The sequence below is a fragment of the Rhinoraja longicauda genome, chromosome 9, assembly GCF_053455715.1.
Source record: "Rhinoraja longicauda isolate Sanriku21f chromosome 9, sRhiLon1.1, whole genome shotgun sequence".
NCBI classification, from domain to species: domain Eukaryota; kingdom Metazoa; phylum Chordata; class Chondrichthyes; order Rajiformes; family Arhynchobatidae; genus Rhinoraja; species Rhinoraja longicauda.
This window is the reverse complement of record NC_135961.1, coordinates 415,883-430,016: the sequence shown is the minus strand read 5'-3', so window position 1 is coordinate 430,016 and position 14,134 is coordinate 415,883. Positions and strand designations below refer to the sequence as shown.

General features: G+C 42.8%; 1 protein-coding gene across 6 annotated transcripts in view; it reads right to left on the bottom strand.

Moving 5' to 3' along the window:
* The window catches only part of birc6 (baculoviral IAP repeat containing 6), a 356,853-nt gene that overhangs the window by 217,579 nt on the left and 125,140 nt on the right, over window positions 1-14,134 (bottom strand). For 5 of the 6 annotated variants that reach the window (XM_078404650.1, XM_078404651.1, XM_078404652.1 and 2 more), the window contains exons 17-25: window positions 13,944-14,080; window positions 13,556-13,717; window positions 11,294-11,425; window positions 11,035-11,132; window positions 10,409-10,556; window positions 8,259-8,392; window positions 3,029-3,163; window positions 1,887-2,074; window positions 944-1,261 (exon numbers count right to left, since the gene is read on the bottom strand). In XM_078404650.1, coding sequence (XP_078260776.1) covers window positions 944-1,261; window positions 1,887-2,074; window positions 3,029-3,163; window positions 8,259-8,392; window positions 10,409-10,556; window positions 11,035-11,132; window positions 11,294-11,425; window positions 13,556-13,717; window positions 13,944-14,080 — 1,452 coding nt within the window. The remainder of the gene's footprint in view (window positions 1-943; window positions 1,262-1,886; window positions 2,075-3,028; window positions 3,164-8,258; window positions 8,393-10,408; window positions 10,557-11,034; window positions 11,133-11,293; window positions 11,426-13,555; window positions 13,718-13,943; window positions 14,081-14,134) is intronic. The other variant, XM_078404655.1, reaches the window with a different exon arrangement.

The following is a 14,134-nucleotide window of genomic DNA, read 5'->3' as shown; positions in this document are numbered from 1 at the left end:
GTAACTCAGTGGGTCAGACAACAGCGCTGGAGATAAGGGATAGGTGACGTTTCGACCCAGAAATGTCACCTATTCCTTTTTTCCAGAGATGCTGCCTGGCCCACTGAGTTACTCCATCTTTCTGTGTCTATCCTCGTGCTACCTCTTAACTTGCGTATTCTGAACTTCCATATTTGAAGAACAAAACGCTAACAAATGTTTAGACCTGCTCTTACACTGTCATAACCCCAAACAAATGTTGCCATCCACCCCATTCACCATCAATGCATTGGTACATATTCCTCATGCCTTTTTTTGGCTCAAAAAGGTTTATTAGTTCAATTCTGTCAGCAAAAGCCAATTATTATCCACATTACACATCAAGCAGAAGTTAACTGCAGATAAACTGACTAGATGTGATGCTGGAAAAGTACACATCAGTGGCTACTGTTCACCTAACCCATTAACACATGCCAAGTTAATTCAGACATACAGCATGGAAATGGGCCTTTTAGCTGAACTTGTACTTGCTGACCAAGATACCCCATCTCAGCTTGTCCCATTTGCCTGCATTTGGCCCATATCCCTGTAAACCCTTCTTATGCAGCATCACTGTCTAATCATTTTTGCCATAAACAAAATTCAAGCTATTTTAGCTGCCATACTTCTTTCCCAAAAATAATTTTATGAATATCTTACTTGCATTATCTAAGAGTTCATTAAATTGATTACATGGTTGATTGGAAGTGTACATATGTTCTCTTCAGCCACTTCAGATATGCACTGCTGTTAAGAGTCATAGTGTCATACAGTGTGGAAACAGGCCCTTCGGCCCAACTTGCCCACACCTTCCATGTCACAGCTACACTAGTCCCACCTGCCCGCGTTTGGTCCATATCCCTCCAAACCTGTCCTATCCACGCTGTTTTTAAAGAACAAATGAGTGTGTAATCCCCAGACATACCGTTTTGGACTTGTTGGTATTTTTTGAATGAATGGCCACAGTGACTGGATGAGGATCAACTACTGAGCCAGGGAAGAGCTGTGCTAGCTCTGCACTTATTGCTGCAGAGACTGCCTCATTGGGTGGTGTTAGTGGAGGAGTCATGAACAATGGTGTTGTTTTTGGAGTGGGAGGAATGACATCAGCAGGATGTATAAAAAAGCCAGGTGCTGTGGAGGCACTGGAAGGCACCGAGTTGTGAATAGGTCCGACTCCAGGTGGTGCTGCTGCCACTGCCGCGGCCGTAGTCTGATGCAACTTGGCTTCCAGCTTGGCTTTCTGTTGTATTCAAAGAAAGAGTAGTCCATTAAACTACTTTGTTACAGCTCAAAAGGGTTCCAATTATCATTTAGAACACAACAAGGAAAATGAAGTTCAAATTTAGGACGCATTTCGTGTGTGAGGCAACGACTTATGTCATTAAGTTCCCTAAAACCAGGTCTCTCTCTGCCTTCCACACCTCCACCCCCCACTTGAACAACATACAAAACTAAATGCTCTCATTTCATATGGATGTGTAGGAAAATAAATGCAGATGCTGGTTAAAATCGAAGGTAGACACAAAATGCTGGAGTAACTCAGCGGGTCAGGCAGCATCTCAGGAGAAAAGGAATGGGTGACTTTTCGGGTAGAGACCCTTCTTCAGACTGATCAGTCTGAAGAAGGGTCTTGACCCGAAACGTCACCCATTCCTTCTCTCCTGAGATGCTGCCTGACCCGCTGAGTTACTCTAGCATTTTGTGTCTACTTTAATTTCATATGGAAATCAAAATACTACTCGGATCATTAGCGAGTGTATTAAATACACATAATTTAAATCTTGAGGGTTAAGTAAAAATCGGGGCTAAATTTTAAATCAGAGTTTCAGTAACAGAAAAGAAAGTTTCAAAACTTAATTCCCCACCTGCTGTTGAAGTTTTAACAATTGCTGTTGTTTCTCCTGTAGAACCTGCAATTGTTGCTCTGCTGAAGCCATAGCATGGGACAGGGATTGAAGGGCTACTTGAGCTGCTGAACTTAGTGCAGTTGAAGCTTCTCCCACCGTACCAGTTGTCAGCCCACCCACTATTCCTGTAAGGCCAAAGCCACTCACTGCAGAGGTAAACAGAAACGGTCATATTACAAGTTAACATATAGCAATGATTCAACCTGTGATGTGAAAGATAGAGTATACATTTAACGGGATAGTGTGGCGGTCCCTGGTGGTGAGCCACGCGTGGTGCAAACCCTCGGCTCGGAGGGTGAGGGTCACAGAACTTGGAATGGAGAGGAGTGGCAGTTGGTAGAGGAGTTTCAGGAGGAGTTGAACCGGTTGGGGGTTTGGGGAGCTGTATGGTGCTTCAAGAATAAAGAAAACTTTGCTTGACACGTGTCCCGCTTCATTGGCTTTGCTTGACACTCGTGTTCCGCTACAATAGGCTTGGCTAACATTGCAGACTCCTGCAAAACTTTTGATTTAAAAAAATTGTTCTCAGTGAAATGCAGTCTTGATCATGGAATATAAATCAATCCAATTCTGTCATCTTCATGGGCAATTTTAACTTCAGAATAAATTGTCACTTCATTACAAGGGCGGCACGGTAGCGCAGCGGTAGAGTTGCTGCTTTACAGCGAATGCAGCGCCGGAGACTCAGGTTCGATCCTGACTACGGGTGCTGTACTGTAAGGAGTTTGTACGTTCTCCCCGTGACCTGCGTGGGTTTTCTCCGAGATCTTCGGTTTCCTCCCACACTCCAAAGACGTACAGGTATGTAGGTTAATTGGCTGTGTAAATGTAAAAATTGTCCCTAGTGGGTGTAGGATAGTGTTAATGTACGGGGATCGCTGGGCGGCACGGACCTGGAGGGCCGAAAAAGGCCTGTTTCCGGCTGTATATATATGATGATATGATTACATTTTGGGACATTTGATGGCATATGGCAGGTAACAACTAGCTACAAATGGGACATTCCTATTACCCATCCCAATTAGGAAGAGAGATGACCAGAAGTAGCTCAGTTAAAAAAAAGAGACTCCTTCTCCATCAATCAATATGCATCAACGTACTCGCATCATCTCTCTCCACTCTTGTGCCATCACTTGTTGAAATGCAAGTGAAATGGAGCGGTTCCACTTCTAAAAGTCCAGTTAGAGCTGTGAAACTGCCCTCTGCCGCACCGCTACTGCTCATTTTTCCATTCCCTGCAAAAAGAGTATACATTTAAAATTATGTAGAAGTTTCTGAGATGGCCACAGCTTAAAAAAAAACACAACTTACATTTTCTGTCTACAAAATGATCTTGTATCACAGTGATAATACTGACCACCTCTGAAAACAATTTGCACTGTACATCAATAATCTGCACTTGCACTTAAGGCCAAAGGTACCAAATTTGAACATTTCTTCAGTTTATGTTACATGATAACTTTGATGGGTTTTGTTTTTGAGTTTAGTCTATAATATATACATATTATGGAGGGAAATGAATTACATGTGGGGGGAGATGAGATTAATTTATCTTGGCATAGACACTGTGGGCAGAAGGGCCTGTTCCTGTGCTGTACTTTTCTATGTTCTATAATGGGACTTGTGAAACTGAAATCTGCTTCATTTATACTGTGGCAGGATTTTGTAGCATCAGTTGTTATTATACCCAACTTTGGACACACAAAGTGTCATTCAGCTTTGGCAATGAAGGTGGGGGTTGGAAATGGGCAAAGGCTTGTTTGAGAAATCCAGGACGGCACGTGGCGTTGCAGTCTCGCTACTGCCTTACAGCGCCAGAGACCAGAATTAGATCGTGACTACGGGTGCTTGTCTGTATGAAGTTTGTACGTTCTCCCCGTGACTTGTGTGAGATTTCTCCGAGATCTTCGGTTTCCTACCATACTCCAAAGATGTGGGTTAATCGGCTTGGTTATAAACGGAAAATTGTCCCTAGTGTGTGTAGGGTAGTGTTAATATGCGGGGATCACTGGTCGGTGCGGACTCAGTGGGCCGAAGGGCCTGTTTCCGTGGTGTATCTCTAAACTAAACTAAATCCATAGCCCAGGAATTCAAAAAACTACATGAACAAATCTCTAAAGAAATGCTTAGGAAAAAAAACACTACAGATGTTGGTTTAAATCGAAGGTAGACACAAAATGCTGGAGTAACTCAGGGGGTCAGGCAGCATCTCGGGAGAGAAGTAATGGGCGACATTTCGGGTCGAGGCCGTTCTTGACACATTTCTAAAGAAATGCTGATCTGTACCATGGGTACATCAGCAAATACACAACTGATGCTTTTGCAGGATCAACTGAATCAGTACTCTAAACACATAAAATACTTCTGACCATGAGTGCAAACGAGGTGGTACTGCAAAAAGTGCTGAACCATGGAAATCACAAGATCTTGCAATATAAGGTAACTGAAACTGCCACCTGCTCTCTGGACCCCATCCCCTCCAGCTTTGTCAAGGCCTGCCTTCCTGCTCTCTCTCCACTTATCACTGCAACAATAAACTCCTCCCTGTCCACTGGCATCGTCCCGCCATCCCTCAAAATCGCTGCTGTCACCCCCATTCTGAAAAAACTTGGTCTCAACCCTGACACCCCAAACAACTTCAGACCAATCTCCAACCTACCATTTCTGTCCAAAGTTTTGGAACGTGCTGTAGCTTCCCAACTCAAATACCACCTCTCTACCAATAACCTGTATGAAACTTTCCAATCCGGATTCCGCTCCAACCACTGTACTGAAACTGCGCTCCTCAAAATCACAAACGACCTTTTCCTCTCCTCCGACGCTGGCAACCTCAACATCCTCATCCTACTTGACCTCAGCGCCGCCTTTGACACCATAAATCACTCCATTCTCCTCACCCGACTTGAAACCTCCTTTAACATCACCGGCACAGCCCTATCCTGGTTCAAATCTTACCTCTCTGACAGGCACCAGTTCATCTCCATTAACAACTGTAAATCCCCCACCGCTCCCCTCCCCCAAGGTGTCCCCCAAGGCTCAGTCCTTGGCCCCCTCCTCTTCATCCTCTACCTGTTCCTCCTTGGTCATTTAATCCCCCGTCATGGTCTCAACTTCCACTGCTTCGCCGATGATATCCAGCTCCTCATCTCCACCAAGTCAATCTCCACCACCACACACTCTACACTGACAAACTGCATCTCTGAAATAAAATCTTGGCTTCAATCAAATTTCCTCAAACTCAACTGCAACAAATCTGAAATCATCATCATTGGTCCAAAAACGCTCACCAAATCCACCCAAAACTTCATCCTCAATATTGATGGTCTCCCAGTATCCACCTCCCCTCACATCCGGAATCTTGGAATCATCTTTGATCAAACCCTCTCCTTCGACAAACACATCAAACACATCACAAAGACAGCCTTCTTCCACCTCAAAAACATTGCCCGTCTCCGTCCATCCCTCTCCTTCACAGCTGCAGAAACCCTCATCCACGCCTTCATCACCTCCCGTCTGGACTACTGCAACAGCCTCCTCTATGGCTCACCCTCAAAAATCATCAGTAAACTTCAATACATTCAAATCTCCGCTGCCCGTCTACTCACCCACACCCCGATCCGTGACCATATCACCCCCGTCCTTTACAAACTCCACTGGCTCCCCATCCCCCAGAGAATCCAGTACAAAATCCTCCTCATGACCTACAAAGCCCTCCATAACCTGGCCCCATCCTACCTGACTGACCTCCTCCACAGGCACACTCCCACCTGCACTCTCCGCTCTGCTGCTGCCAATCTCCTGTCCCCCCCCATCCGGACCAAACTCAGATCCTGGGGGGACAGGGCTTTCTCCATCGTGCTCCCACCCTATGGAACTCACTACCCCAAACCGTCAGAGACTCCTCCTCACTCACCACATTCAAAACATCACTGAAGTCTCACCTCTTCAGCACTGCCTTCAACCACTGAAGGTCACCTCACCTTCTGTCTCCTTTCTCTGTTCGTTTACTTATTTATCTATTTATTCACTTCTCTATGTTCTAGAAATCCCTGTAAAGCGTCTTTGAGTGTTTGAAAAGCGCTATATAAATGTAATGCATTATTATTATTATTATTATTAAATGTTTTCAGACCTAATCTTTCTACTCATTCTGCAGAGTACTGGCAGATGGAATTTAATCCTGACAAGTATAAGACAATAGGGGGTAGAACATAATCAGTAAATGATAGAGGGAAGACACCAGCATGGATACAAGAACGGCTGAATGGCAGAAAGCAAAGGGGGCCATTTCTGGTTGGCTGCCAGTGACTAGTGATGTTCCGCAGGGGTCGGTGCTGGGGCCGCTATTCTTCACATTGTGCATCAATCATTTGGATGAGGGGATTGAAGGATTTGTGGCCAAATGTGCAAATGATACAAAGGTAGATGGAGGGGCAGTTAGTGTAGAAAAAGCAGGGAAACTTCAGGACGTGGACAGGTTGGTAGTGTGTGCAAAGAAATGGCAGATGGACTAGTGTAGCAAAGTGTTGCTATGCATTTTGGTAGTAGGAATAAAGGGGTAGACTATTTTCTAAATGGGGAGAGGATTCAGAAATTGGAGGTGCAAAAGGGACTTGGGAGTGCTGGTGCAGGATTCCCACAAGGTTAATTTGCAAGCTGAATTGGTAGTAATGGATGGTAAATGCAATTTTAGTATTAATTTCGAGATATTTAGAATACAAAAACAGGGATATAATTCCAAGGTTTTATACGGCACTGGTCAGACTGCATTTGGAGTATTGTGAGCAGTTTTGGGCCCCTTATCTGAGGAAGGATGTGCTGGCGTTGGAGAGGGTCCAGAGGTTTACAAGCATTATTCCGGGGATGATTGGGTTTACGTATGATGAGTGTTTGACATCACGGGGCCTGACCTCGCTGGAGTTTAGAAGGATGAGAGGGGACCTCATTGAAACTTACCAACTATTGAAAGACCTGGATGGACTGGATGTGGAGAGGATGTTTCCACTAGTGCCTGAGATTTACGAGTCATCATTAAATACAGGTGTGGTGTTGGAAGACTGGATGTTGGCAAATGTTGTGCCTCTATTCAAGAAGGGCTGCAGGGAAAAGCTAAGGAACTACTGACCAGTGAGCCTAACATCTGTGGTCATTAAATTGCTGAAGAGTATGCTAAGAGATAAGATATACATGCATTAAGATGGACAAGGTCTGATTAGGGATATTTAGCATGATTTTGTATGTGGGAGATCGTGTCTCACAAATCTGATTGAGTATTTTGAAGATGTGACCAAAATGGTTGATGAAGGCAGAGCTGTAGATGCTATATACAGTATATGGATTTCGCAAGACATTCAACAAAGTTCCGCATGATAGGCTGTTATGGAAGGTTAAATGCCATGGGCTCCAAGCAACGATAGCTGAATGTATAGAAAAGTGGCTTCATGAGAGGCTGCAAAAGGTAATGGCGGAAGGATGCTTTTCCGACTGGAGGCCTGTGACTAGTGGTATGCCTCAGGATTTGGTGCTGAGCCCATTAATGTTTGTCATCTATATCAATGATTTGGATGAGCAGTTAGCAAGTTTGCAGATTACACTAATGTGGGTGGTATTGCAGATAGTTAAGATGGTTGTCAAAGATTACAGCAAGATCTTGATTGATTGGCCAGGTCATGTTACAGTTATATAAGAAGTTGATGAGGCCACATTTATAGTATTCTGTTCAGTTTTGGTTGCCATGCTATAGGAAAGAGGTTCTCAAGCTTGAAAGGGTTTAGAGAAGATTTTGAGGATTTTGCCAGGATTTGAGGGCCTGAGCTATAGGAAGAGGTTGAACAGTCTAGGCCTTTATTCTTTGGAGCGCAGGAGGATGAGGGGTGATTTTTTTGTGGTGTATAAGATCATGAGAGGAATGGATAGGAAGGTTCACAGAGAGCAGGGGAATCATGAACCTGAGGGGCACATTTTTCACACAGAGGGTGGGGGTATATGGAACGAGCAGAGCAGCCAGAGGAGTTATATGTTGGCAGGTACTATAACAATATTTAAAAGACAGTTGGGACAGCTTCATAGATTGGAAAGGTTGAGAAGGATATGGGCGATATGCAGGCAGGTGTGAATTGTGGACATATATGTCAGTGTGGGCAAGTGGGGCCGAAGGATCTGCTTCCATGCTGCATGATTCCATGATTCTATAAAATCTTTTTCACATGGTAGGGATATCAAAAACAAGAGGGCACAGGTTTAAAGTTTTAAAAAAACCAGGAAAAACATTTCCATTAAAATCAAAGAACATCTATTGGCTTTAGAAATATAGATCACCTGTCCACTTACCTGATAATATATCAGAAAGATCTATTTCATCAGATTGTACACCAACGTTGCTATTACAAGCATTTTTACAGGATGAACCGCACATTTCTAAATCGAACAGAACGGGATCAAATGGAGAGCTGTACAACCCATACCTAGAATTTCAAAACAGTTCATCAAATATACCATTGGAAGCCAAAATTAAACAAAATAATTTTTAAAATATCTAAACCACTCATGTAACCATCATAACCACTAAGCAAGCAGCATAATTAGGCTTAATATTTTAAAATGAGTTAAAGAATGGATGGTTTTAAAAATACAAATGCTATTTATTTAATTTGTGATTTCTATCGTACTACGTAAGAGCATATCTGTTCAGACATTCCAGGAGCAGAATAAGGCCATACGGCCCATCAAGTCTATGCCATTCAATCATGGCTGATCTATCTTTCCCTCTCACTCCCATTCTCCTGCCTTCGCTCCATCACTCCGGACACCCTTACTAATCAAGAATCTGTTAATCTCCGCCTTGGACTTGGACTCCATATCCATTGACTTGGACTCCATATCCATTGACTTGGACTCCATATCCATTGACTTGGACTCCATATCCATTGACTTGGACTCCATATCCATTGACTTGGACTCCATATCCATTGACTTGGACTCCATATCCATTGACTTGGACTCCATATCCATTGACTTGGACTCCATATCCATTGACTTGGACTCCATATCCATTGACTTGGACTCCATATCCATTGACTTGGACTCCATATCCATTGACTTGGACTCCATATCCATTGACTTGGACTCCATATCCATTGACTTGGACTCCATATCCATTGACGGACTCCATATCCATTGACTTGGACTCCATATCCATTGACTTGGACTCCATATCCATTGACTTGGACTCCATATCCATTGACTTGGACTCCATATCCATTGACTTGGACTCCATATCCATTGACTTGGACTCCATATCCATTGACTTGGACTCCATATCCATTGACTTGGACTCCATATCCATTGACTTGGACTCCATATCCATTGACTTGGACTCCATATCCATTGACTTGGACTCCATATCCATTGACTTGGACTCCATATCCATTGACTTGGACTCCATATCCATTGACTTGGACTCCATATCCATTGACTTGGACTCCATATCCATTGACTTGGACTCCATATCCATTGACTTGGACTCCATATCCATTGACTTGGACTCCATATCCATTTGCGGCAATGAATTCCACAGATTTACTACCCTCACACTAAAGAAATTCCTCCTCATCTCATCCTGAGAAATTCATGGTGTGAATGGTTTAGATGGGGTGCAATTTGTCAAAGTGTTCAGGAGAGTTTTCCCCAGCAATATGTTGAGGGCCCCACACCCGAGAGGGCAACGCTTGATCTACTCTTAGGAAATTGGGAGGTGCAAGTGGATGTAGTGTTTGAAAACAGTCTTGCGTAGGTGAAGCTCGAGTGTTTTTCTCCAGCAACAGCATTAAGGGCCTGTCCCACGTGGGTGATTTTAAGGCGACTGCCGGTGACTCGGTTGTCACCGAACGTTCGCCGGGGATGTTGCTGGCATGATTGTGAGGAGTCTTCAATGAATCATAGCGGATCTCGGTGCGTCGCAGAAACATTTTCCAGATAGAAATGTCTCGGCGACAGCTGGCTTGTCGCCAGGTATTGTAGCTTATTGCGGGCGCTGTTGTATGCTGTCTCCAGGTTTGCTAGGTTGTCGCAGATGCATTTAGAAGCACGTAATATTAAATTAAGAAAAGGCATTTGAAGATACCAGAAGATAGTTTTGTTTAACCAATTTATTTACGGTCAGGACATTTGACAGGTAGATTGGAGGCGACAGTTTTGACGGTCAGGTAAGCGTGGGAATTTTGCGATGTTTCCGAAGACGGTGTAATCTCTTAGCCAGGTGCTAGTTTCACAAAAAAAAGTAACTTGTATCAACCTGACTCAGTATTGTCGTGGTCATTGTCGTAGGGTCAAAGAAAATTTCAGCGATCTGCTACGACTTTGACAGTCGCCGGTAGTCGCCTTAAAAATCGCGTAACTGGGACAGGCCCTTTAAACCGATGAAGGACAAAATGTGCTATTTAATGTAAAGATCTGTTTACAAGCAATTCTGTTTCACTAACCTCGTTTGAAGTAAAGCTTCAAGAGGTGTGAGCCGGTCTTGCAGCTGTTTGGAAACAGCGGTGAGAAGAGATGCACAAACTGTACTGCATCCCGCCAGATCTTCATCCTTGACATAGTTCAGCAGCACAAAGTACCAAAACACCGAACCTTTCCCCAACAAGAAAAACCACAATCATTTCTATTACCAAACCATTTTTGTAGTGAACGCATTAGTTAAAGAAATACCAAACAATACCCTGCAGAAACACCACTCTGGGGAGTATTGTAGAGCAGAGGGATCTAGGATTACAGGTACATAGTTCGTTGAAAGTGGCACCACAGGTAGAAAGGGTTGTTAAGAATGCTATTGGCACTTTGACCTTCATCAGTCAGAGTATTGAGTAGAGGGGTTGGGAGGACATGTTGCAGTTATACAAGACATTGGTGAGGCCACATTTAGAGTATTTTGTTCAGTTTTGGGCGCCATGTTAGATGGTCAGGATCAAAAGGGTGCAAAGAAGATTTACGATGATGTTGCCAGGAGGTAGCCTCCTCCTGCACCTATTTTCCATGCTGCATCTTTCAATCAATAAATCTTCCTAAAAAAATGACTGCACACTTATCAAGAGAACTAAGTTTCACCTACCACCAGTTGCTGCAGCAGGCAAGTATGGCAAATTATCAAGTAAAGCTTTCAAGAGAGCTCCTCCAAAACCTAACTGGCTTGGGTCTGCTTTCCCATTACTGAAAAGAATAAACAATTTACTGTAAGTGTGATGCAAAAGGAATATGATGAAAATATCTCATTTTTAAGATTCATTCATTACAGACCTTAAATTTCAATAAATGTATAAATAATGTGTTGGAAAACAAGTTTCTTTAAAAAAAATCTAATTTTTGCTGACCTGATACAGAGTGCAAGGAACCGGGCACATTTATGAGCAATACTTCGACCAGCCTCAAAGAAGCAAACTCGCACAATGCCAGCAAGTCGTTTCTTGGTTTTTAAGTGTAGACTTTCTTTGCCATCTCTGAAACTGTATTTGAAAAGTAATGGAATATAAAATACTTCATTTCACACATACACTGATCCATAAAGTTGTCATTTAACATTCCAACGTGCTTTTTAAAAGTCAAAATTGCAAAAGGTTTTGAAAGAGATGGTAATGGAAATAGTGGATGCATTTTGGAGCATCCCCATGGATTGGATTGTAACAAATGCAACTGTTAAGAGGGGAACAAGAACTTGGAGAACTATTGACTAATTATCTTGATGTCAAGAGTTGTGAAAATGCTAGAATCTATCATTGAAGAGTTTATATAGGGTGATCAGAAAACAACAACTGCACTGGGCAGAGTTAACCGATTAGAAAAAGGAAATTGGGGTTTTTTGAGGTTTTAACTAGCAGGTAAAATTTATGGATGTGGGAATAGGCAAACGTTCATAAACCTTTGATAAAGTACCATCCACAAGAGTTTATCAAATGAAATGAGAGAGATGCTTTGAAGATCGTGCAAGTTCCAAGTTGTGCAGAGAAAGAACAGGACAAACTCACCACATTCAGAATGGGACACTCTAATGACTGGGGTGCAACAGGGACTGGGACTGGAGCTCCAGCAATTTACAATTTCACAGGCACCACCATTGTGGACCAGATATCAAATAATGATGAGAAAGAGTACAGGAAGGAGATTGAGAACCCCGTGTCCTGGTGTCAAGACAACAACCTTTCTCTCAATGTCAGCAAGACAAAGGAAATAGTGATCGACTTCAGGAAGCGACGGTACACGTACCCCAGTTAGCATTGACTGTGCCAAAGTAGAGATGGTTGAAAGCTTCAAATTCCTAGGAATAAAAATCACCAACAACCTCTCCTGGACTACCAATATTGAAGCAATGGCCAAAAAAACACACCAACACCTTTACTTAGGAAGTTTGGCATGTCCCCAACAATCTGACTAACCTACAGACGCGCCATAGAAAGCATTTTGTCAGGATGCATCACAACTTGATTTGGGAACAGCTCCATCCAAGACCGCAAGAAATTGCAGAGAATTGTGGCTGCAGCCCAGACCATCACACAATACCTCACGCTGCCTTGGCAAGGCCAGCAGCATCATCAAAGACAAGTTTGATTCTCCCCTCTCCCATCGGGCAAAAAGTATTGAAGTGTGAAAACGCACACCTCCAGATTCAGGAACAATTTCTTCCCAGCTGTTATCATGCAACTGAAACATCCTAGCACAACTAGAGAGCAGTCCTGAACTATTATCTACTTCATTGGAGACCATTGGACTATCTTTGATCGGGCTTTACCTTGCACTAAACGTTATTCCCTTATCATGTATCTGTACACTGTGAATGGCTCGATTGTAATCATGTATTGTCTTTCCGTTGACTTGTTAGCACGCAACAAAAGCTTTTCACTGTACCTCGGTGACAATAAACTAAACTAAATTAAACCATTGTTCTCTGCTCAAAACTAATTTGTACAAGGAACTATATATCCAGTTTGCTAGTGATGCTAAATCGAAGTGCCAATGGAAGTTGTGAAAAGAATGCACAGAGGGCTGAAGGGAATAGGTAAAATAAAAGGATAAGTGAATAGGTAAAAACTGGCAGACAGAATATAATATGGAAAAGTATGTCAGCAAAAAATTGAAAAGCCAGATATATTTTAAAGGATGGATTGTAAGGTGTTGATATTCAGAGAGACCTGATGTCTTTGCACGTGATTTATTTAATGTTAACAACAAGGTACAAGAAGGAATAAGACCAGGAACGTATTGCCCATATTGCAAGAGGATTTGAATGCACAAGTGAAGAACTCGCACTGAAATTATATAGTATCCTGGTGAGAGCACAGCTGGACTATCGCACAGCTGGCCTAGTCGCCCTCCCCGAAGGAAAGATAAACTTGAAGCAGGTGGAATGTCATGGATGTTCAGATTTATTACCCCAACGTGAGAAGATCGTTTCATGAGTAGAGATTACAGCAGGTTTGATCTATATTGTCCCTTAGAGATTAGAAAAAAAAGAGGTAATTTCATTGAAACGCACAAAATTTGCAGTTTGACAGGAGTGATACAGGGATGACGTTTCACCTGGATGTGGTATTAATAAAGATCCAACACAAGCTTCAGGTTTATATATTGTTTCTTCTCACCTGCTCAGTCCATTTGCATGAACTCCTGCCAACCAACAGAGGATATCCAATACCAGGCTCTGAGCATGTTCAGTGACAGGACCGTCATCTGATTTCTTGCACAGTGTGTCAAGCAGTTTTTCATGAAAGTCAGAGAACTGCAACATGGCACACCGTTGCATCCTAAACAAAAAGCAGCAATTATCTCAAGGAACATCACAGCAATTTTTAGAGCAGTTTATTTATGCTGCCCAAGTTTCACACACAGTCACGCAAATTGCCACTTCTAGAAGAATTTGAAATATTGATCCTAACACAATTGTACTTGAATAGACTAGAGCAAGTGAAACAGGAAAGAAAGGAGAGACTTGTAAACCCCTTTCAGAATACCAAACAAATCCTAAATCACCTTTCTTTTGGGCTGCAGGTTTTCTTGAATCTTCGGATGGTAACAGAAACTTCCTGCAGCAAATCACAACCTTTGAGATTGTCAGGTTTCTTGGAAGAACTGGCAGAGTCAGTTGTTTTTGATGTGAACGTTTTTTCCTGTTAAAGGCAACAAGTTTACAAATGTACCCACAAAAGAATTGATCATTTTTG